Source organism: Rhinolophus sinicus, chromosome 15, assembly GCF_057876585.1.
Source record: "Rhinolophus sinicus isolate RSI-liver-muscle chromosome 15, RSI-T2T, whole genome shotgun sequence".
Classification (NCBI taxonomy): Eukaryota; Metazoa; Chordata; class Mammalia; order Chiroptera; family Rhinolophidae; genus Rhinolophus; species Rhinolophus sinicus.
In genome coordinates, this window is record NC_142515.1 from 92081584 (window position 1) to 92105587 (window position 24004).

The following is a 24004-nucleotide window of genomic DNA, read 5'->3' on the forward strand; positions in this document are numbered from 1 at the left end:
CATTCTTCCTAGGTAACCTTATCTTGTACTATGCTTTATTTGAATAGGAACCCTGTGCTAATTACTCTCAAATGTATGTCTCCAACTTTGGATTCTCCTCTAAAGACCAGACTATTATAATTAACTACCTACGTCATGCATCTATTTGAGTGTTTAATAGACATGTGGTCAAAATACAACTATCAATTTCTAAACCCTAAACAAAATCTGCTTCTCCCTCATTCTCCCCTTTCTCCACTAACAGTACAACCAATCATCATTTCTCAAGCCCAAATCTAGAAATTATCCTTGATTTCTCTTTCCTTCATCTCTTCTCATATGGTTTTTGTTAGCAAGTGCCACCATATATTCCAGATATTTCATTTTGTTCCTTCTTCCCAACTACCACAGGTACCATCCATCCCACAGTAACCATGGCAGCAGCCTCGACCTGACTTTCCCACTCTCATTCCTGCCAGTAGAATCCACTCTCCACACAATATATTGCCAGAGTGATTCTTTTATTCTCAATCACATCATGTCACTTTTTTGTTTAAAGTTCTCTAATGGCTTCTCATTGCATTTAGTACAAAATCTAAAAATAAAACTGACCATGAGTTACATGATTAGGGCCCCTGTGTGATTAGGGCCCCACTTATCTCTCTAATCTCCTGCCATCCTCTGCTCCCCACCCGCTGACCTCCCGTATTATGTTCTGACAAACACAAATTTTTCTGTGCTTAAGCATGCCAATATCAATTTCCCTTGGAATCTTTCTGTTCATTTTTTTTGCTTTGCTGGAATTATTTTCCAATTCATCTTCCCTTGCCTGGCTTCTCATTTTCATTAATGTGTCAGCTTCAGGGCCAACTCTTTAGAGCTTTCCCTAACCATCTGTTCTGAAATGACTACCTTGTCACTCAGTACCACATTGCTCCATTTAATCTTCTGCAAAGCACTAATTACCACCTGATATGTCTATGTTTATTTGTCTACTGTGAATTCCTGAAGCACATAGACCATGTTGATTTCACTGCTCTATTCCTATGGCTGAGAACACTGCTGGTGCTTAGTCAGTGTTGATAAATACGAGGGGTGCCAAAAAAATGTACACACATGACTTGTATTCATCTTTTGTTATCGGTATACATTGAATATTAAAATTTTTAATATAGTTTTTTTCCTTTCTTAAAACGTGTATACATTTTTTGGCACCCTCTGTATGTTGCTCCCATGGAGGGTGGAGGTAAGTACATATCTCATTAGTTAGTACGTACAAGTCTACTTTCAGTAATCTATTCTTGTTAATGGAAGCTTATTTACCTGTTAAAAGATAAGCACTTCTGGAAATGCAGCATAATAAACTTTGATGGCTTATTATTTAGTACAAATAATGTGTCTGCTATTTTTCAATGGGGGAATCCACTATGAAACGTCTTTTTTATTGTTGTTTTATTTTGTTTTGTAAGAGAAAGGAACAGAAAATAGGGGAGTTGAAATGTGGGAAAGAGATCTAGCTCAGTTTGAGAAGAAAAGAACAGATTAAGTTCCATGGTAGCTCTCGGGCATTTCACCAATAGTAAAGGAGTGTGTATTCACTGGGATAGGAATAAAAGGATCGTAAACAAATAAATGAAAACAACAATAAGAGGATGCTGCAGCCAAACTTTGTTTAATTTCAGGATAGTGGAAGAAGTCCACTGTTTAAAAATTCTGAAGACTTGGGTTTTAATCCCCACGCTCCTATTAATTAGTTGTGTAATCGTTTAAAATCTTTGGTAAAATAAAGGGATCAGACTAGTATTGTATTGAGGTCTCTTAGCTCTGACATTCTGAACCTTATCTATAGATGATTCTGGCTGATTAGATTTTAAAGTGGTAATATTGTCTTTCTTTATTCACAGACATCAGCAAATGTTTTTATAAAATTGCACATTTAAATAAAAGAATGACTTGTGTAGAGAAAGATGTTGTCTTAGTAATTTTTCTTTTAATATTTATTACAGAAATCAAACTCCCGGAAGGCTTCGGAACATAAGAAATACATAGAATATTATTTGGTCCTGGATAATGGTGAGGTAATTATATCAGATAAATGTATCTTTTAAAATCCCCTTTTACCTAAATTTATCATGTGAGATATGAAATAATATGGATCAGTTTGGAAAAATCATAAATATGAGCTATTCTTTATTGCAAATTGTTCTGAACCTAAGAAAACGTATAATTAGACTGATATGATTTCTTCTTTTCAGCAATATGCACCTTATGTGATATGTATAAAGTGAATTTTTTGCACTACAATTCTCCTTTCTTATTGCCTTAAGAGCTCCATACTTAATTTCCAATTAAATTCCTTTGTCATTTTGCCTTCTGTTAAGTATTTAAATCATTGGTAAATCAGAATTTATGCTCATCAGGGAGTGGTAAATATAAAAAAAAAAACAACTTATGAATAGAATTTTACGAAAAAGGTAATTTTTTGGTAATATTCATCATTTATCTTTTATAAAAATGTATTTTCACCTATTGCGTGTTCTAAACTGGAGGTCCACATCTGTGACCTCCAAAGGAAAAATTCAGTGCTATGATAATGAGTAAATTATTTAGTTCAGGCCCTAAAGCTTTGGTCTCTCTTATTATATTAAGTTTATTTGCTGTTGTGTATTTTTAAATGAAAAACTTAGGAAATGAAATCATGACATTTTACTGAAAATACGTTTAGAATAATTCCTTAAAGCTTTATACTGAGTTAGTACTTCAGGGGACAAAACAGCATCACTACCCTGAAAATGCTTTAGTTTAACTAGAGAAATAGGAGGCACTTTGTTTCTCACTTCTAAGTGTTAACTTTTATAACTGGTCATGCATTATAACCACTGATAGTAAAATAAAATGAAGTTGCCTTTTTTACTTCCCATTATATTCATTTTTATCAATGCCCATATTTTGTCTTGGTCATTTTTTAGTTTAAAAAATACAATCAAGATCCAGAAGAAATAAGAAAGAGGGTGTTTGAGATGGCCAATTACATCAACATGGTATGATACATTTTATTAAATGTAATTTTAACAATTTGCTAGGTGGTGCCATTGGGGTTTCTATGAATGCTCATGGAGCAGGAAAGGAAAGTCAATACTCCTAAGACTAAAACTGCTGACAGGCTCTCGAAGGGTGACCACAACTTTTGCTACTTAATTAAATATGAATATTACATGATAGAGATTTTTCTCACCCACTTGCCACACTATTCACAGGTCCATGAAGGTATAAAATGTGGTTTTGTTGGCAAGATTTTTGTTTCTCTAAAGCTAAGTAAAAAACTGAAGCTGAATAATACTGGATGTCAACTATAATTTTATATATATATATATATATAGTCACAGGATGTGGAGTAAGCATAGGGAATAGAGTCAATGGAATTGTAACAGCTGTATACAATGTCAGAGAGGTAGTAGATTGGGGTATCACTTTGTGAGGGGTGTAAATGTCTAACTATTACATGGTTTTGGATACTTGAAACTAATAATAATAATAATAAAAGGATTCAAACAAAAAAATAAAAAAATAAAATGCTAACAAACTTATCTCAATCGAAAGCCAGTCGAAGGAAGAAAACAGAAAACAAACAAGCCAAGCTCTGGCACAATGGCATTATTAATTATCTTATTTAATCCTCAAAAAAAAAAACAAACAAAAAGACCCTAAGATGTTATTAACCCAATTTATAGTTTAAAAGATGAGATGCTGAGAAGCAAAGTAACTTGTGTAAAATCACAAAGTTAGGAAATGGTAGAGGTAAGATTTGAACTTAGATTCGTCGGATTTCAAGACCATTTTTATTGTACAATTGTTGATTCTGTTCTTTCAGCTTGACTTTTATCATCCAATTTCCAAACTCTTTAAAAAATGTTTTCTACATCCCTTCTATTTAAATCTTTTTTCTTCCCCTCACAGTTTGCTCTTTTTGGCTTTGTTTTAGAAGCAAGTTAATGTTTACATGACATTGAACTTCAAAGCTCAGGCAATAAAGGGGAAAATAGAGTGAAAAAGCAAAACAGTTTATGTTTGCCACTTCCTTGATTTTCTTTGCCTTATGGAGAGTTCCAGAGGGTATCAGGACACAGACATTAGTTTCTTGCTGTTTGAACATATAGTTAGCCTGCTTAGTTGAAATGCGTGAGTTATTTTCTGGTGTCCTGCAAATCTTCTAAGGATAGAAAGAAAATGAAGATGGATTCCATGACTAAGGTCATATCTCGTCTTCTCACCACAAAGATCATGCTCACTATTCTTAAGGAAAGCCAAGAACTGGCCATATTTATTGAGCATCTGCTCTGTGCCAGATACTTTTCTGGATTACAGAAATAAAGTGGGTGAACAAAACTGATAAATAGCCTTTCCTTCAAGGAGTTTATGTTTTTGTTCAAGTGGACAAACATAAACACATCAAATAATGAGGACATAGAATGGTGAAAAGTGCTCTAAAGAAAAATAAAGCAGGGAGGGAGGGAGGGAGGGAGGGAGGGAGGGAGGGAGGGAGGGAGGGAGAGAGAGAGAGAGAGAGAGAGAGAGAGAGAGAGAGAGAGAGAGAGAGAGAGATTCATTTTGGGTCCTATATTAAACAGCGAAGGCCACTCTAATAAGGTGACATTTGAGTGGAGACCTAAAGGAAGGGAGAGAAGTGTCTGATCCTAAAGAAGGGTGTTCAAAGCTGAGCAAAGAACCTGAGGGCAGAACCTAACATGTCATGTTTGAGGAACCACAGGAAGGTTATTGTGGCTGGAAAGTAATAAGACTTTCCCAAGGGTGGGAATTGATGACATCTGACAGGTAGCAGTGGCCAAAACCTGAAGGCCCTTGTGAGCCTATGTAAAGACTGTTATTCTTCCTTAGTGAGGAGTCCATTGGAGAACCTTCAGATGAGTGTTCTTAAAAGATTCTCTTGCCCATTATATTGAAAATAAACCGAGGGAAAGCAAGGGTGGAAATAAGAGCAGATAGGGAAATTGTGCCATAACTCAGGACAAGAAATAATGATGGTTTAAGAAAAAGCAGGGATAGTAGATCTATTGATAATAGCTGATTTCTGGATAGAGTCAACAGGGTTTGTGAGGTGAGTGGGAGACGGGAAGTATAAGAAAAAGAGAGGAGTCAAGTGACCTTAAAGGTTTTGACCTAAACATCTTCAGGAATGAGGAAATATGGTAGGGAATGGTTACTCAGAGGAAAGATTATGCTTTCCATTTTGGACATATTAACTTTGGGATATCTTTTTGGTAAAGATTTCCAGATGGAAATGCTGGATATACAAAATTGGAGTTCAGGGGCAAGATCTGAGCAGAGATATAAATCTATTAAGTCTTCAGTACGTATAGATAGCATAACACACGAGTCAGCAAACTATAGCCTGCTGGCCAAATCTGGCCTGCTGCGTTTTTACAAAATAAAGTTTTGTTGAAACACAGCCACCCCCACTTATCTACACGCTGTCTATGGCTATTTTCCTGCTCAATGCCAGAGGTGGTGAGTACTTGCAACAAAGACCACCCGACCTCAAGCTTAAAATATTTTCTATCTGGACTTTTACAGAAAATAATTACCAACCCTGGTGTAAGATCAAGGGAGTTGGAGTAGATAAGTAGAAAAGAGACCTGAAGACAGATCCTTGAAGTACTTTGAGGAGAGATCAGAGTGGAGGAGAAACTGACAGAGATCAGGAATGTGGGACAGACAGTGAGGTAGGAGGAAAACTAGGAGAGAGTGTTGTTCCAGAAGCTACTTGGACCAAAAATCTATCAAAAGAGAAAATGGTCAATGGTTTTAGATGCTCTGAGCACTGAGGATTGGCCATTGGATTAACAAAGTAGAAGCTCATAGTTTCCAGATGAAGCAAGTTTCTGTGGAATATAAGAGTAAAAGCACGATTAGAGTGAGTCCAGAGAGAGTGAGAGAAGCAGAATTAGGGACAGTAAATGCAGAAAATTCTTCCCAGAGTTTTGCTATAAATGGGAGCCGAGCAATGGAGCATAAATTAGATGGGGAAGGATCACAAAGAGAAGTTCTTTCCCCATCCACTGCTCCCGCCAAGATGGCTCATCCTTTTTTTGCTGCTGATAGGAACATTTCCGTGGAAGGCTAAGCACTGATAACACAAGGGAGTTGGAAGAATTGCTGGAATAATCCCTTTGATTTGGGGAGAGATAGGAGATGGAGTGCGTGAGTAGAGCAATCGGCCTTAGGCTCACAGACCATTCGTGCAGATGGTAAGAACTGGGAAACACAGGTTGTTTGAACAAATGTAGGCCCGTGGGTAGATGGGTGGTAGGAGCTTATGGAAGTTGCTTCGGATTGCTTTTATATTCTCAGTGAATTTGGAAGCAAGGGCATCTGCTTTAAAGTGAAGATTTAAAATAAATTGTCAGAATTTCTAAGAAAGAGGAGTGCATATGAAAAAAAAGGTGCAAAGATGGAGTGGATTTTGGAAATGCAGGCGGTTTGCTGGAGAGGGGTAAAGGTCACGTGGGGTTAGTAGTCATGGCTTCAAAGTGGAAGCAGTCAGCAGAGCGTGCTTTCCCCCATCCGTGTTCTGGGGCACGGTGGAGGAGAAGCGTAGTGGGGAGTTAATTTTAACCAGGATTAGAGTTTTGTCAGGTGAATAAAACAAAGCTAGAAAGGAATACAAAAGTTGAGGGAATAATAAAGGGGAGGATTTTAATCTGGTTAGATTTTAACTTCTCTTTTGGTGACAATCGCATGCCTCAATGCTTTTATTATTTTCCAAACTACTTTAAAAAAGAAACAAACAATAATTTTTTTGGGTTTCTCAGCAAAAAGTTGCTCCATGAGAAAGCCTGTCACTATACAGTTTTTTCCCGGCTTCATTGAGATATAATTCGCATGTAACTAACGTTGTGTAAATTCAATGTGTTCAATGTTTTGCTTTGATACACTTATGTATTGCAAAATTATTACCACCACAGTTTAGGGAACACCACCAACATGTCCCAGAATTGCCATTTCTTTTTTCTGGTGAGAACGTTTAAGATGTACTCTTGGCAATTTTTGAGTATATTATGTAATACAGTATTATTAACTATAATTACCATACTGTACATTTGATCCCCAGGATTTATTTGTCTTATAACTGGAAGTTTTACCCTTTGACCAACACTGTGCAGTTTTATAAACTGTAGTAGCTATTTAAGCTTTTATCTTTAGAGTAAGCATATTGTCTCATAAGCTTCACTTGTTATTTGTAAAGGTTATTTTATGTGCATTACAGATTATTTGGTTCAGCCTGGGTTTAAGAATGAGAGCACCATGTACTTTATTGTCACTTACAGATGCAGTATTTTTTCACATAGCATGTTTCTTTTCTAATATCCAAAGCAACACCAAGTCAGCCTTGCTGACTCTGAAATACTATGACTCTGAGAACTTGACAAAGTATTGAGTAAGTATACTTAAAAATGAAATAATAGTAATGAGCTACTAACAGAATATTATAATATTTCTTGAGATACAAGCAGGAAAAGTTTATCTCAATAGGACCTTTGCTCTAAATAAAGGAATTTACAGACCTGAACTATGTAACTATCTAACACATCTTGTCTAAGAATGGAGATGCTAGCATCTGCAAAAAGAGATGATGATTTTCACAAGTACGTCTGAGAAGAAGGTTTTTTCAGTGGTGTTTTATATAAGTTTGAAAATCTAAAGTCCATTAAAAATATTAACTGATAATATCACCATTCTGAGTCATTGCTTTGCCATTTATTCTCTTTGGACAGCTTTATAAAAAGCTCAATACTCACGTGGCCCTAGTTGGCATAGAAATCTGGAATGATGAGGATAAGATAAAGATAACTCCAAATGCAAGCTTCACCTTGGAAAACTTTTCTAAGTGGAGGGGGAGCGTCCTCCTAAGAAAAAAGCATCATGACATTGCTCAGTTAATCACGTATGTATAAAGACCTTTCTACCGTCTTTAGTATAGAAACTTTTCAAAGCCTGGCAAGGCAAATGGTATCTCTGGGTGTAGGCTAAGAGGAAGTGGCTTACATATAGAAGGTGAAATGTTTAAAAAGTACTCATTTGGATCTTATGTTGAATATGCTCTGACTTTTTTTAAATTAAAGTTTGTTGGGGTGACAATGGGTAGTAAAGTTACATAGATTTCAAGTATACAATTCTGTAATACATCATCTATATATCACATTGTGTGTTCACACAGAGTCATTTCTCCTTTCATCACCATATATTTGATCCCGTTTACTCTTTTACTTTTGATCCAAGTATTTCTTTTTCTTTTCTTTTTTAAAGAGCAGCTAATAATTTAGCAATGATTCGTAAGAAGTTTGTCTATTTTGGTTGGATGTACAGAAAGGACAGACAGGTTTAGAGAATGGCGAGAGAGATTTAGATTAGCCTTAAGCACTACTGAGTTCAAACATCTAGGAGAGAAAAAAAATAGAATATGATAGTTACATACCTCTACCATCCTGCTGAAATAACAAACTAAAAATAAAAAAAGATGGGAAATAAATCTGATGGCTGTAAATTACACAATATTGCTGAGCCTATGCTTCAAAAGAAATCAAGGAAAATCTGCCGCTGGGATCGGATAGAAGGAAGTAGCAAGAAGTGACTAGAAATTGTTTGAGTTTCACGTCCTAAGAAAACTGCGGTTGTCATGGGAAATAATGGACTAGGTCTTGTCAGAATTAATTAATATTATTTGCTGGTTATCTATTACTGCACAATAAATCTGTCCACAACTTCTTGACTTAAACTAAATCTTCTTCGCTTATATGGCTGGTGCCTTGCCTGGTCTGGATGTAAGCTTTTCATGTGGCTAACTTGGACTTACTCCAACATGACAGTCCCAGGGTTTTGGACATCTTACAAGGTGACTAGCTTCCCTTAGAAGACACATTCTAAGAGGCCCAGGAGAAAGCTTTAAAGCTTCTTGAAATTACAGTGTCACCTCTGATATATTCTGTTGGTCAAGAGCTAGTCATAGACCTATCCAGATTCAAGGGAAGGCACTACCCAGGATGCGAACACTGCCAGGCTGGCTCATTGGGAGTTATCTGTGAAGAATGCTGCAGCAGTTCCTTAATTTGCAAAGGTGAGTTCCAGACCCAAAGGCCCATCACAGGACGGAGCTCATGTTTTGGAGAGGTTTAGTGATTTTTCAAGGTCTCATAGCTACTAAATAGTAAGGAAATCCAACTCTTACTATTCTGGTTCCACAGCCATGCTTCAATTGTAGTGTATTCTTATATGAGGAGTAACAGGGTAGAGAGATAAAAATTATAGAGATGATAGATGTATACATAAAAAAATGGCAATCCACTATCAAGAGTAAATTTTCTGAATAGACCAAAATAAACAGGATAAAAACACTAAAAAGATATGATGAGAAGAAATAATTGTCCTCATACTTGTACATTGAAAATTTTACATTTACCTGACACATTAACAAAAAATACCTCTACCTAGGTATAACCAGGTAGGAACCCTACGGTACAAATACATGCTACCTACTAAAAAGAGGAACCAAACTAGGTAACTCTGTAATGGGGGAAGATTTTATTTTTTATAAATGAACTGGTAGTAAGAATTGAACTCAAACATATGGAGACTTAAGTATAAGTAATTTTGGAATATAATTTTAAAAGAATATGTAAATGCCATAAATCTTTAAATTATCATATATGATACAAATTATCATTTCAAAATAATGGATATCCTAAAACTACACAGTGAATGGAAAGTGGGAAGAAGTTATTTAATTTCCGCATTTGGCATGGCAAAATCAGTGTACTTCATTCTATATGTTGATAAGTGGGACAGCACAGATTCAATTTTTTATGTAAATACATCTACTACGGGAATTTAAAAAATTTCTGGAGACAAACCAGGACCAGGATCTTGAACAGAGAGCAGAAGAATGATAACAAGGAAAGAACATGGAATCATTACGATTCGAAACAAAAACCAAGTGAAACAAAACCAAAGAAAGAAATTAAAAATTACTAACATCAAACATCATCTCTCTAAATAAATGCATATGGTTCAAATTCCTCTTCAATAGGACAAATATTTTAATTAACATAAATGCTTCATTAACACAAATACTTTCAGAATGGGCCCAGACTCCAAATGGTACTATGCACACACACATTTATTAGGACAGAAAAATCCCCTTTTATTTTCTATTTATGAACATGCTAACTCCACAATGAAAAATATAATAACCATGAATGAGATATAAAATATTAAAAGTGATTACATTCAGGTAGTTGGATTTAGGTTACACAACAACCATTGTATAAGAAAAATGCCTCATTCAAATACAAAAACTGAAGAAAATACCAGGGGTGTCAAAAAAATGTATGTAAGTGGGCACTTTGGTGAACATTGCTCAAGAAATAGTTCTCTAGTCAATGGAATTGTAACATCTATATATGATGTCAGAGGGGTAGACTGGGGGAAGGGAGTTGTCACTTTGTGAGGGGCGTAAATGTCTAACTATTACATTATTTTGTACGCCTGAAACTGAAGAAAACAAAAAGTTCACCATAATCAGAAGTGTCTGTACGCTGATGGTAACCACTTTGAGCACCTCTTGTAATTGCAGAAGTCAAACGTGACTTGTATTCATTCATCTTTTGTTATCAGTATATATTGAGTATTACAATTTTAATACAGTTTTCCTGTCTCAAAATATGTATACATTTTTTTGATACCCTCTGTATTTAAGAGTGATGATTCACAATGTTTCTCTGCTGACCATTTAGAGTTCTGCATGAATTGTCTATAGAAAATATAGCTTAGAATTATAAATTGTTATATCAATTTCTTTTTTCTTTTTTCTTTTTGCAGGGCAACAGAACTTTCTGGAACGACTGTGGGTCTTGCTTTTATGTCTACAATGTGCTCTCCTTATCATTCTGTTGGCATTGTTCAGGTTTGTTTTGAAGATGTACAGTTGGTTCTGAGTTCAAGCCTGTCAAATGCACTGTTTTCTGAATCTATTGAAAAGGTGGTGTAGTTTGTCTCCTTTAGTCTTCTGATATGATTAACATTGAATGTCAAATGTTGAATCAATCTTGCATATGTAGTATAAACCCAGCATGTTCATAATGTATTACCTTGTTTATGGAGGTTATTCCAGGGGGAAAAACATTTAAGTTATGAAAATAATTATTTAACGGAAGATACCCTAAATTTGAAGGAACCTCAAATAAGGCAACTGGGAAAGTCTCTACTTAAACATATTTCGGTTTTTCCTAATTTTTTGGTTTGTTTTTGTTCCCCTTTGAGGAACTCCGTCTTAATTAATAGCAAGGCTTACCAAATTCATATGAACAGTGTGAAATCATATCGTGAATGGTAGGTATTAACTTCCCATCTTACACAGGTGTTTGGCAGCCTTGTACTGCACCTTATGGATCTCTTTATTTGGTTCTTTGGAATGAAGTACGTAAGGAAGGGAATCAGGTTTTTGTGGGTATTATTGGCACATTTCTGTCTCCCTACTGGGAAATTACAAACAGCAATGATTTTCTAGTATTGCTTTATTTCTCTGGATAACGCGGAGCCTCCAGCCGAATACCTCTAATCAGAAACAATCTGGTAATAGAGTTGACCACTAGCTGGACTTCATGCAATGGAACAGGCCCATAATTGACTGATGTCTAGTCTTGGTGGTAATAGAACTGAAAAAGATACCAAGGGTGCTAAAGTTCTAGGTTAATGAACACTTTAAGGGCCCTATTGGCTAAACATATCAAAGCCCTCCAACTGAATTAGAAGGTATTGTAAAGTAAGACAGGGGGAGGGAGGCAAATCATCCAAAAACACTTCTGATTTCTTATCATTGTTGAGGAAATTTTACCACTATCTCTCATGACAGAAACCACAAAACCTTTCCTCATTATAAATATTCCTCATTCTCAAGAACAAAGAGCAGGCAATATGCTCTGTGATGGGCATTTGGTACCAAAGTTGTGAGTGAATGTGTGTGTGTGTGTGTGTGTGTGTGTGTGTGTGTGTGTGTGTGTTGGGGGGGCAAGAGAAGCAAGGGGAGAGAAAGGGAGAGGGAGAAGGAGAGGGCGAGAAGAGCACATGGTGGGTAGGGTGAGGAGAGTGAAGCTAAAATCAGTCTCTCTACTCCACTTGGCTACAGTAAAAATATTTAATTACTTTCTGAGTGATAATTCAGTTTGCAAACCAGAGGATCTGTTTTCCTACTCTCACCCTTAGGACCACAGTGACAATGTGCTTAGAGTTGCAGGGACAATGGCCCACGAAATGGGCCATAACTTTGGAATGTTTCATGACTCCTATGTCTGCAACTGCCCTTCTACAATATGTGTGATGGACAAAGCACTAAGGTGAGGCTATCTGGGAAGATGCTCTTTTCCCTGTTTTGGGTTCTTTAGGGCTGTGGTCCTCTTTTATGTCATCTTCAGCAATGTGGTCAAACTTTTAAATGATTAAGTAGCACAGTCATGAATATGTATCTGTAGCAAACCACCTTATCCCTCATCAATCTGTAGGATTTTTCATTAACTAAGACATAGTTTACACATACTGTCTCTTTGCTGTTGGGGTAACTTGTCATTTTATCCTCAATCTACACAAGACCTGGTTTCAGAAAATCATTAGCATTTATCAAATTTTCAATAAGTTCAGATGGGATGGTGATATGAAAAAGTTCTGGGAGAAAAGTCTAAAGAAGAAAATTCCCACAGGACGGTGAAGAGAGGATCTGCAAAAAGATGACACATTTCTGTCTCGACTTAGGCAAAATTAGCAGGAAATCTCACCTTTACAAATTCCACAATCTCTTTCATGTGTTCATTCCCTCTTTTCCATTTCCCTTTCTCAGCTCACTCAATCTAGGATTAGTCTCACATGTCCTTCCACAAAACAGCATATGCCTGCATACCACTTACATATCCGGTATTATCTCTCCCAGATATTACAGCATTTTTAAACCTCATTTTTATTTGTGGAGTGAATAAATCCTGTCAATAAGAATTCCTTTGAAGAAAAGTGAATTCCTAGACATGTAAATAAGTATGATTTTACTACCTTTAGGACTTTGCAACCAAAATGACCTAAGGCTGAAGAAGATTATCTAGATAAGTCCAAAGCATTTTTCTTTTTTTTTAAACAGCAGCCTGGATGCCATATTTTAGAGTAGGACCATATTTGCTGATTAAGCTGGAGGTGTTTATGTCCACACAAGTGGGCTAATTCAGGCACATTAATGAGCTTATGATTTAGCAGTTCATGAGTTGATTTGGTTTGATCTTTAGGGGCAGGTTTGGGGTATATTATACCCAAAGTCTGATGTCCCCTGCCTGCTCAGTATGACCTCATTCTCTTTTCTCTTTCCTTGTCCTCACAGTTTCTATATACCTACGGACTTCAGTTCCTGCAGCCGTGTCAGCTATGACAAGTTTTTTGAAGATAAATTATCAAATTGCCTCTTTAATGCTCCATTGCCTACTGATATCATATCTACTCCGATCTGTGGGAACCAGATGGTAGAAATGGGAGAGGACTGTGATTGTGGGACTGCTGAGGTACTACCAAGTCCTTTCTAAAAAAGTCTAGTGTGTTTTTCAATTGCTGAGAAGATAAACTATAAAACGATATAGGGTGGTTCGTTACAAAATTGCATGTTTCTTGTGATTTCTGTACATATCCATCTGTCGATCTTTGTCAGGCCAGCCTTTTGAACAATGACACTGCGTTGCTTAACAGACCTTCTTGAGGACCCATGAAGTCTGTTGTTCATTGCTTATTTTGAAGTACCACTCACCACCTGGGGCTTTGTGTACTCCTCCCTTCCATTCTATCAGAAGTACTTCACATTTCTTATGCGTCTATGACTTCCTGAGCGGTCACTTTAGAGACCACACTGCGATGGAGCTCAGAGAGTGTAAATAGCTTACCAAAGGTTACTGAGCTGGTACATAGAGGAGTCAATATATGGATTTAGATCTTTTATTTTGGCAATCCCGGAACCACCCTGCACTGGGATTTAGCACATCTTTTTGCGACTCAGGACTTGTTACAATTAGAAGTGTCTGACCTAGTCCCACCCTGTTCACAGGGCTGCCAGGATTCTGAATGGTACCTTTGCCCCCATCTTATGAACAATTAGTATTAGTGACATGTCAATCTCTCAGGGGGTCAGTGTCTCAGTAATGGCAAAATAGGATTACAAATGTATTCATTCCACGAGAAAGAGGACTCTTTGCCAGATGACATCAGGACAAGAGTTTTAACCGTAAATGTTGTAATTCTAAATATATCACTCCTCTTTGGGAATCTAAACAGCTACAATCAGAAAGTTGTCTGATTTCTCAGAAACAAGGCAGTGAGTACAAAGTAAAATATCTTGCTTTACACAGAGTTGAAGAATTAAATGTCGCAATTCAATAAAAAACTGAATTTTTAGAACTATATTTTCAGTTACATGTTTTAGAGATTAAATTTACTACTGGATAGGTACAAAACTGATTAGTTGAACTAATTATGTTTTTTATCTATTTAGATGAATTTTATTTTATTTTTTAAAACTCTTTTTTCCTGTTGTTTGCTCTTATATTTTATGCAAAATAGATCTTTTTCAATATTACCATGGGAGGCTAGGGGAACTAGAAAATATATTCAATGTTTTTAGAAATGTAAGTAGAATTCAGATAAATAACGACCCCTCAATTGCTCCCAAATCTCAGTTTTCCTAACGTTAAGCTTTGTTTTATCTTTTATTTTCCTGAAAGTTATTTTCAGACTACACCAAAGGAAGGTCTGTGTGATGAATAAACTATGTTATGAATTGTGCCAAAATGAGACCAAAAGTAATTCAGCATTTACATTTGTTTCTGGCATTTCTTAGGAATGTACCAACATTTGCTGTGATACTAAAACATGCAAAATCAAAGCAGGCTTTCAATGTGTATTAGGAGAATGCTGTGAAAAGTGTCAGGTAAGACTATTTTATTCTATCTTCATAACTATGATTACCCTTTATTTTTTCTGTGTTGAAATCTCAGGGGTTATGTGAAATGAAATAAGCCAAGTAATATTTTTCTGTCTGTACAATAATGCTACCTACCATCTGTCAAGTCCTCACTGAGTACGTAACAAACATGGGATGTTGGATCCTCCAATACTCTCTTTGACGTAGATATTATTATCTCATTTTGCTTTTGAGGGAACAGAGGCTCAGAACAGAAAATATAAAGACAATTAAGTCACTAAATGTCAATCTCTAAATACCACCGGTTCCAAAGCCAATACTGTCACTCCAACCTCAGAGATGCCACAGTCTTCTTGGACCAAATCTCATAATTGGGCACATATTCCTTTAATAATGGGCTTGGTAGAAAAGCTTTTGTTTTGAATAATATGGGAGCTCCCTTATCTTCAACCTTTGAAGTCACTTCAGGGTGAAATTTGTAGAAAGAAGACAAAATGAGGAAGCTGTGTTATTTCTCAATGGGGCTTTATGACTTTCCCTTCAAGTTAGAGTTCAGTATTTTACGTTCCACTATTGCATTGAATTCTATATCATGATTATTTGTTTATGTATCTGTCTCCTTTGTTCATTGAATCCTAAGGGCAGGCAGGGGAATGACATGCTCACCTAGCGCAGAATTTCATGTGTTTTAAATGCTCAATAACTGTCTGTAGAAGGAGTGTATAGATGACATACTGGGTTATAGGTAGTGTTTTGGATAGATTTTTTTTTTTTTTTTAATTTCAGGAAGAAAGAAATAAAGGATACCAAAAGGAAGAAAATTTGAGAACTTAAGTAGTATTCAAAAAGTGTTTATTAAGTGTTATTTGTTAGAGATCTTGGAAGATTTTTTTAAAAAAAGTTGTCTTTGGCCTTAAAGAACTTGCTACTTCTTTACAGTAATGATATACCTACCTGAAACAGATGAAAATATGTCTGATTAAATGCTCAGGTAGATATTTTAATGGTGTATGTTCTCTGTGTAGTACTTGGTACTTACAGTTTCACTTAATTTTCATAATGACCTTGTAAAGTAAATATGAGATGGGGAAAAGGATTTCAGAGACTAAATCCATTTTCTAAGTTTACGCACTTAGCCACAAGGTTCAAACCTACATCCTCCAAATCCAAGTTCAGGCCTCTTTCCCCACCACGTGTGGGACAAAGAAGCAATAGTGTGCATGAAAGAAGTCAAGAGGCATTTCATGGAAAAATGAGGCTTTCAATTAGTCTGGAAAATAATGAATAGAGTTTAGAAAAGTGGACAGAAAGAGGAAAAAAAATTTCCACATTTGGAGGCTGAGAGAAAAAATAGAAAGAGAACTGAAGATAATAAGCATGGTTTGTATGACAGCTGGTAAGAAAGCTAGTCTGGCTGGAGCACCATGGGTTGAATTTGGAGGGTCTCATATGCTCCAATTAAAATTTGGATTTTATTCTGTCACCATCATAAAGATATAGAAAGTTTTTTGATGATATGAGAACCTGCCTGTTCACTTCAACTAGTGAAATATACGCTTCCAATGGCCATACAGACCTCTTCAGATTTGCGTGAATGGCAGGATTTGTTTTACTAAGGTTTCTCTGAGGAAATAAGAGCATGACTTGTAGAAGTAGATGACAATGGAACTAATAAATCAGATGAATATTTGGTTATTTCTCCCTCATGATAAATCATTCCACAGGAAGAAATAAGTTGAAATATCTCAACATACAATAAAAGAAATTAAGGATTAGGAAATGTGATGCCTGGGAAAGTCTGAGAGCATGTTGATCTGGTGCTTATAAACTTATCTTTCTTCATAATGTAAGATCCATGTTACCAATAAATCCTGAATTTGCAGATTAAAATCTCCTTGGAAATCTTGACAAAGTTGTGTTCAACAAAGAGAGAAATAACTGCCTTCCTCACATCTAGGATGTTGCTTGGTTTTCTTCTGTATTTTTCTCATTGATATTTCCTTGGTGTTTGTTCTACAAATTCAGAAATATTGATTGCTTAATGACTTAGGGCATTGGCCAAAGTCAATAGAAGAGATATAATAGGAGACAGTGCAAATGTAAACTAGAATAAAATGATACCTCGAAACACCTTGCCAATGAAGGGCCAAAGGGAAAATCTTATTTGTATTCATTTGAGATATTAGGGTAAATCGGGTGGAAAAAGTCTTCTCTCCTTTGTTATTTTCCTACAGTTTAAAAAGCCTGGTACGGTGTGCAGACCAGCAAAAGACGAGTGTGACCTGCCTGAAATGTGTGATGGTAAATCTGGTATTTGCCCTGAGGACCGATTTCGAGTCAATGGCTTCCCTTGCCAGAATGGAAAGGGCTACTGCTTGGTGGGTCTGTGCCCCACTCTGCAGGAGCAGTGCGCCGAGTTTTGGGGACCAGGTGAGGACAAACCCCAGTGCTGGTATTCCTGCCTCTCTCTATGCATATACAGAAAAAAAAAGAAAATCGTATTATTCCAGGTGACAGAGCTTAATCATGGCTAAAGAAGCATTCTGGCCCATTCTTCTTTCTTAGAAATTGTGCAACTGCTCAAAATTCTGGATAAGAGTATTTTAGGACTTCAGGTCAATTTTGGGGTTGCTAGATTGAGCAAATAAAAAAAGAATGACCCAGTGGATTTTAATTTTAGATTAACAACTTTATTTTAGTATTAGTATGTCTCATGCAATATTTGAGGCAAACTAATATTTTTAAAAGAATTCTTTTTTTATCTGAGATTCAAATTTAACTGGGTGTTTGGTATTTTATCTGGCAACCCTAACCAAGATCCTTCTCTGATAAGGAAGTGTGTGTGTGTGTGTGTGTGTGTGTGTGTGTGTGTGTGTGTAGGTTTGTGGAAGTTATAGGAATGGGCAGAGAGTAAGCAAAGGAGGAGGGGGAAAAAAAAAAGGACAACTCTGGGAATACAGAGGAGCAATGAGGAAAAGTGAAAGCTCTTTAATGTTCATTTTGTCCGTAATACCAGAATTCTAGAGGCCATATTCTCTAATTATACCATAAACAATTTAAAAATAAAAGCATAATTTAGAAATCTCCAGAAACTCTAAATCAAAATTTAAATTGTTCTAACTAACTTGATTAGAAAGGCAATTTTAAAACTATCAATTCTTTGGACTTCCTGGATAGGATCTGATATATATATATATATATATATATATATATATATATATATATTTATTTATTTAATTTTCATAGCTTTTTCAGCTACATGTCTAGATTCCTACTTAAATTGCTGAAGGAATGTTGTTTTTAAATAGGGAAAATACATATTCCTAAAAGTATTTGAAGAAGGTTATCACATGCCAGAAACTTTTCACAATTTATGAAAATATGCAAAAGAGAAGATCAAGGAAAGCAACAGAAATTATTGATTCACAATACACCCAGAATGAAAGAAACCTTGGAAATAAATGGACAAGAACCTAGAAAAATTCTTCAGTAAAACGCTATGTGTCAGTCAAGGCTGGGCTGAGACACAATTTAAGGAGCAAAGCTTGATACCACGAGTGTATCGACAAATGCAATATAGAGTGGAAAACATGTGAAAACAAGTTAATCTCCTACACTTGTTCAATTGGCACAGCTCTGTTACAGTTAATGCTTAGTGTTGGTGAGAATGTGACAAAACATCTAGTTTCGTATACTCTGGTAAGAATGTGACTTAAGCAATCTTTTCGGAGAGAATTTGGAAAAATGCACATACGTGTATAACCTAAAATAAGTGCACTCCTTTTGCTAAGAATTGTACCCAAGAATATTTATTTACAAATAGTTTCACCCAGCACTTTTAAAAAATAATAGTGGAAAATTGGGAAACACCTCTAAGTCTAAGAATAAGGATTAGTCAAATAAATTATAGTGTAGTTATCCAATGATTTCTTACAACTTGTACTATAGAATATTTAATGCCTGGGAAAAGGGCACGTATATTGTTAATTGGGAAAAAGTAATTTATGAAGCTGTGTGATACCAGGTAAGTGAATGATGCTTTTCTGCTATATTAGCTGTAGTAACTCTGAAGTTTGGGATTAGGAATATGCTTTTTTCAAAGTATTCATGCCTAATTACTCAGTTTTTCAGTGTGGATATTTTATTATAATAAGAAACTAATAAATGTTACTTACTTGTAGATACAAATAATCAAGACAATATGATAATAAACTAATTTTATCATCCTGAACATTGAAATACATAATTCATTTCAAATGGTTTGAGTTTACAAATTATTATAACATGTTTAATAATTTTCTTGAAACCAGTGTAATACCTTCATAGATTTTGAATTAACCTAGTTTGTTGTTTTTTGAAAGACTAGACTCAAATTTTCCCCTTGTTATTCATTGGTATTTAAGAGCAGCATCGCCCATAGAATAGGAGCATAGGTCTTAGATTCAGAACTGAGTGTTAAGTCTGGTTTTTCATCTTTCTCTGTGACTTACTCAATATGATTTTTCATTTCCTTATTGATAAAATGGAATGATAATAAGAATGGCTAATATTTCTCAGTCACGTACTACTGTTCTAACAGGCTCACATATATTAATCATTTAATTCTCACAACTTTATGAAGTAGGTGCTATTATATATCTTCATTTTACTGCAGAGCAAACTGAGAGGTTAAGGCACTTGCCCAAGGTCACACAGCTGCTTAGTCTTACTTAACGCCTTGGCTCTTAACCACCATGTTCTGTTTACCTGATGGGGATTTGAAGAAGATCCAAAGAGAAATTAAATATGTGATGCTAATCACTGTGCCTGGCACAGAGCAGAACTTTGACTGAGCATAGTATGTAGCTGTCACAGTAGCACATAGCAGCAGGACAACATTCCAATATCTGCCGCGGGCTGTTAATATAATACCATGTTTCCCTGAAAATAAGACCTAGCTGGACAATCAGCTCTAATGCGTCTTTTGAAGCAAAAATTAATATAAGACTTGGTCTTATTTTACTATAATATATGACCCAGTCTTATATAATATAATATAATTAATATAACATAATATAATATAATGTAATGTAATATAATAATATAATATAACATAATACCGGTCTTATATTAATTTTTTATCTAAAAGTTGTATTAGAGCTGATTGTCTGGCTAGGTCTTATTTTCGGGGAAACACAGTAACTGTGGCTCTCCTGGCCAAATCTTCATATTTATATAGATTTTTCTTTTCACCTTCAGCAAATCGTCCAGCTGTTTCCAAATATTTAGATAGCCATTATTCAAAAATAGAATATTTAAAAGATTGCTTTCAGTTCCAGCCAGCAATCTTGATATCAAATTTTGCAATCTATATTTCTGAAAATGGTCAGTGGGATTACATCCTGTGCCACACCATGACGTTTTGGTCCACAATGTACTGCACATATGATGGTGCTTCCACAAGATGAGAATGGAGCTGAAAAATTCCTATTACACAGTGCCATTGGGACATCATAGCACAATGCATTACTCATGAGTTTGTAGAGATGCTGGTGTAAACAAACTTACTGCACTATCACTGGTATACAAATATAGCACATATAAGGACTGACAATTAAGTTTGCAAACTCATCCTAGAAAAAGAGCTACATACCTCATTGCTGATATCACTACAGTCACTTTCAAATTACTCCCCTTGGGAAGCTATGCACTGACGCCACTGCCTAGTCTACCCTTCAAAGCCATTTTGGAACTCTTTTTCTGGAATGGCCATTAGAACTATTGTATTACCCTTGATGTCCTGAATGTCATCAAAATGTCTTCCTTTCAATATTTCCTTTATCTTCGGGTAAAGAAAGAAGTCAATGGGGGCCAGATCAGGTAAGTAGGGAGGGTGTTCCAATACGGTTATTTGTTTATTGGCTAAAAATCCCTCACAGATAGTGCTGTGTGAGGTGGTGCATTGTCGTGATGCAAGAGCCATGAATTGTTGGCAAAAAGTTCAGGTCGTCTAAACTTTTTCATGTTGCCTTTTCACTACTTACAAATAGCAAACTTGGTTAACTGTTTGTCCAGTTGGTACAAATTCATAATGAATAATCCCTCTGATATTAGAAAATATTACCAATATCGTGGCAACAAGTTTGCAAACCTAATTGTCAGACCTCATACAATTATGTACAGTACATAATACTTGATAATAATAATAAATGACTATATTACTACTTTATGCATGTACTATACTACTTATTATTTTTAAGTGTACTCTTTCTACTAATAAAAAAATAAGTTTACTGTAAAACAATATGTCAGGTTATGCCTCATATGCCAGCAGCCTCATATATCTCATGTTTATCACGTCTCTTAATTGCATTATTTTCTCTTGTGCTTGATTTCATCTCATGTTTTCTTCATCATGGCCCCTAAGGTACTAAATCCACTGCTAATTGTGACAGTAAGAGGCCACCTCAAATGACTGACCTGGGAATAAATTAAAAGTGTTTAAGGGCTATGGAAGTGGAAAATCAGTGACAGTTATTGCTCGCCAGTCAGGCACGCCCCATTCCACTGTATATACAATCTTGAAGAACAAAAACAAAGTGACAGAAGCTGTTGAAAGATAAGCTTCATTGAGGTCAGTGAGACTAACAAAAATTTGAGAAGGGCCTGTATCAGACATCGAGAAAGTTCTAATGACCTGGATTGAAGACCAGACACAGAAGTGTGCCCCTCTCAGCACCGTAACGATCAGGGCCAAAGCAAGAAATTTGTTTGCAATAATGTTGAACTAAAAGTTGGACCTACCTATGAGGTTGAATTTACTGCTAGCTCTGGATGATTTAAGTGATTTAAGAATTGTTCATTATTCATTACATAATATGAAAGTGAGTGGGGAGTCTGTAAGTGCTGATGTGAAGGCAGCTGAAGACTTGTGGGAAATTCTAGATAAGCTGATAGTGGAGGAAAATTGCTCGCCAAAGCAAGTATTCCATATGGATGAAACCTCCCTATTCTAGAAACTGATGCTTGAAAAGAATCTCATCCATAAGGAGACCAAGTCAATGCCAGGTTGCAAGGCTTTTAAGGACAGGGTAACAGTCTTGCTTGGGGGTGTTGTTTCAGGCTACAAATGGAAACCCTTTGTGATCTGGCACAGTGAGAATCCAAGGCCTTCAGGTGTGTCAATACGTACATGTAGCAAGTGTCCTGCAGGAGCAACAAGAAGTCATGGATGACCCAGCTCCTCCTCCAAGACGCCCTCCTGAATTGCTGCGCCCATGAAATGGAGACATGCTGTTCGGAGCATAACACACCTTTCCAGGTTTTGCTTATTGTTGGAAATGCTCCTGGACAGCCTCCTTTTATGGGTGAGCTGCGTCCCTATATCAAAGTGGTTTCTCCCTCCAAACACCACCTCTTCGATCCAACCAATGGGTCAAGGAGTTGTAGCAGCTTTTAAGGCCTCCTACCTGAGAGGGACCTTTGCCCAGGTTATTGCTGCAACTGAGGAAGACACTGATGCAATTCTGGGAGGATTCCATCTGTGATTGCCTCCAGAACCTTGCTTGGACTTGGGGTGATGTCACCAAGGAGTGTATGGATGGCATCTGGAAGAAGACACCCAAGAGGTTGGTCCACGACTTCAAAGATTTGCCAAGGATGTGGAGGCTGCAATAATCAACGCGGCTGTGGCTGAGATGGCAGCCGGCTTGAACCTGGGTGTGGAGGAGGAGGTTCCTGAAGTACTAGACTAATGAGGAGTAGTTAGAACTAGAACAGGAACACACAGTTGAAGAAGAGGCAAGAGAAAAGGAAACTGCAAGAGAAGAAAAAGAAGAATCCCCTAGAAAATTCACAGGAAAGGGTGCAGCAGACACTTTTGTAGAGGTCTACAAGCTCCCTAAAAAGTTTGAAAGCATGGACCCCAACACCAAAAGGCTGGGGAATGTTCATGGGGCGTTATCTGCTTACAAGCAAATTTATGTTGAGAAAAAGAAACCAAGCAAACCACTGGATATATTTCTGAAAAGAGTGACACCTCCTCAAGGAGAGCCTCAGGCAGGTCCTTCGGGAGGAATTCCAGAAGAAGGCAGTGTTACCATTGGAGGCGACCTCTCCATGCGTGTTTTTGGCCCTGAGTACCTTCCAGTGGGACAAGACGTGGAGGTGGGAGACAGTGGTGATGACCCTGATTCTGTGTAGGCCAAGGCCAGTGTGTGTGTTTGTGTCTTAGTTTTTAACAAAAAATTTAAAAAGAAAATAAAACATCAATTTAAAAAGCATGTAGAATAAGGATATAAAGAAAGAAAATACTTCTGTACAGCTGTGCAATGTAACCTGGGAGGAATAGGCTATCCTATAGAGTCTAGGTGTGTAGTAGGCTAGACCGTTTAGGTTTGTGTGAGTGCGCTCTGTGATGTTCACACAACGAGGAAATTAATGACCCATTTCTCAGAATGTATCCCTGTCATTAAGCAGCACATGACTGTTTGTTAAAATAGTATTTCTCATGCTGGTTTTATATTTTATTAACCCTTTGTAGCATTGAGCTCTCTATCTTCTTTCTTTGCAAATGTGTCTCTGCTGATCATGCCTCATCCAGGAACTGAGGTTGCAGATAAGTCATGTTACAGCAGGAACGAAGGTGGGTCAAAGTATGGGTACTGTCGCAAAGTGGACGACACACGCATTCCCTGTAAAGCAAAGTAAGTGGCCTTATTGTTTGAACCTTCCTGCCCCACAGACTAGGGACATTATTCACTTCCAGCCAAACATTCTGATTTAGTCCATTTAAAGAGAAAGTGAATTTGGACATCATTCATTTGATAAATATTCATTGAGTGACTATGTGCCATATTTTAAGCTAGGCACTGAATTAAGACAAGAAAGAATTGATTCCTTTTTTCAAGTCCCTTGTAGTGGGTGTTCCAGATGATACAAAGTACAGTCACTGTCAAATAGAATGAATGTTTGAGGTGGAACATGCAAGTTGAATGGGCCCATTTGGAAATGTATCCATTGATTTTCCAGGAT

At 36.5% G+C, this 24004-nt stretch overlaps 1 protein-coding gene across 6 annotated transcripts in view; it reads left to right on the forward strand.

The window, feature by feature from the left end:
- Positions 1 to 24004, forward strand: part of ADAM28 (ADAM metallopeptidase domain 28) — a 52247-nt gene that overhangs the window by 16061 nt on the left and 12182 nt on the right. For all 6 annotated transcript variants that reach the window (XM_019714147.3, XM_074338689.2, XM_019714118.3 and 3 more), the window contains exons 7-15: positions 1986 to 2057; positions 2949 to 3020; positions 7773 to 7942; positions 10873 to 10957; positions 12256 to 12386; positions 13409 to 13586; positions 14909 to 14998; positions 17227 to 17422; positions 23574 to 23676. In XM_019714147.3, the coding sequence (XP_019569706.3) occupies positions 1986 to 2057; positions 2949 to 3020; positions 7773 to 7942; positions 10873 to 10957; positions 12256 to 12386; positions 13409 to 13586; positions 14909 to 14998; positions 17227 to 17422; positions 23574 to 23676 (1097 nt within the window). The remainder of the gene's footprint in view (positions 1 to 1985; positions 2058 to 2948; positions 3021 to 7772; positions 7943 to 10872; positions 10958 to 12255; positions 12387 to 13408; positions 13587 to 14908; positions 14999 to 17226; positions 17423 to 23573; positions 23677 to 24004) is intronic.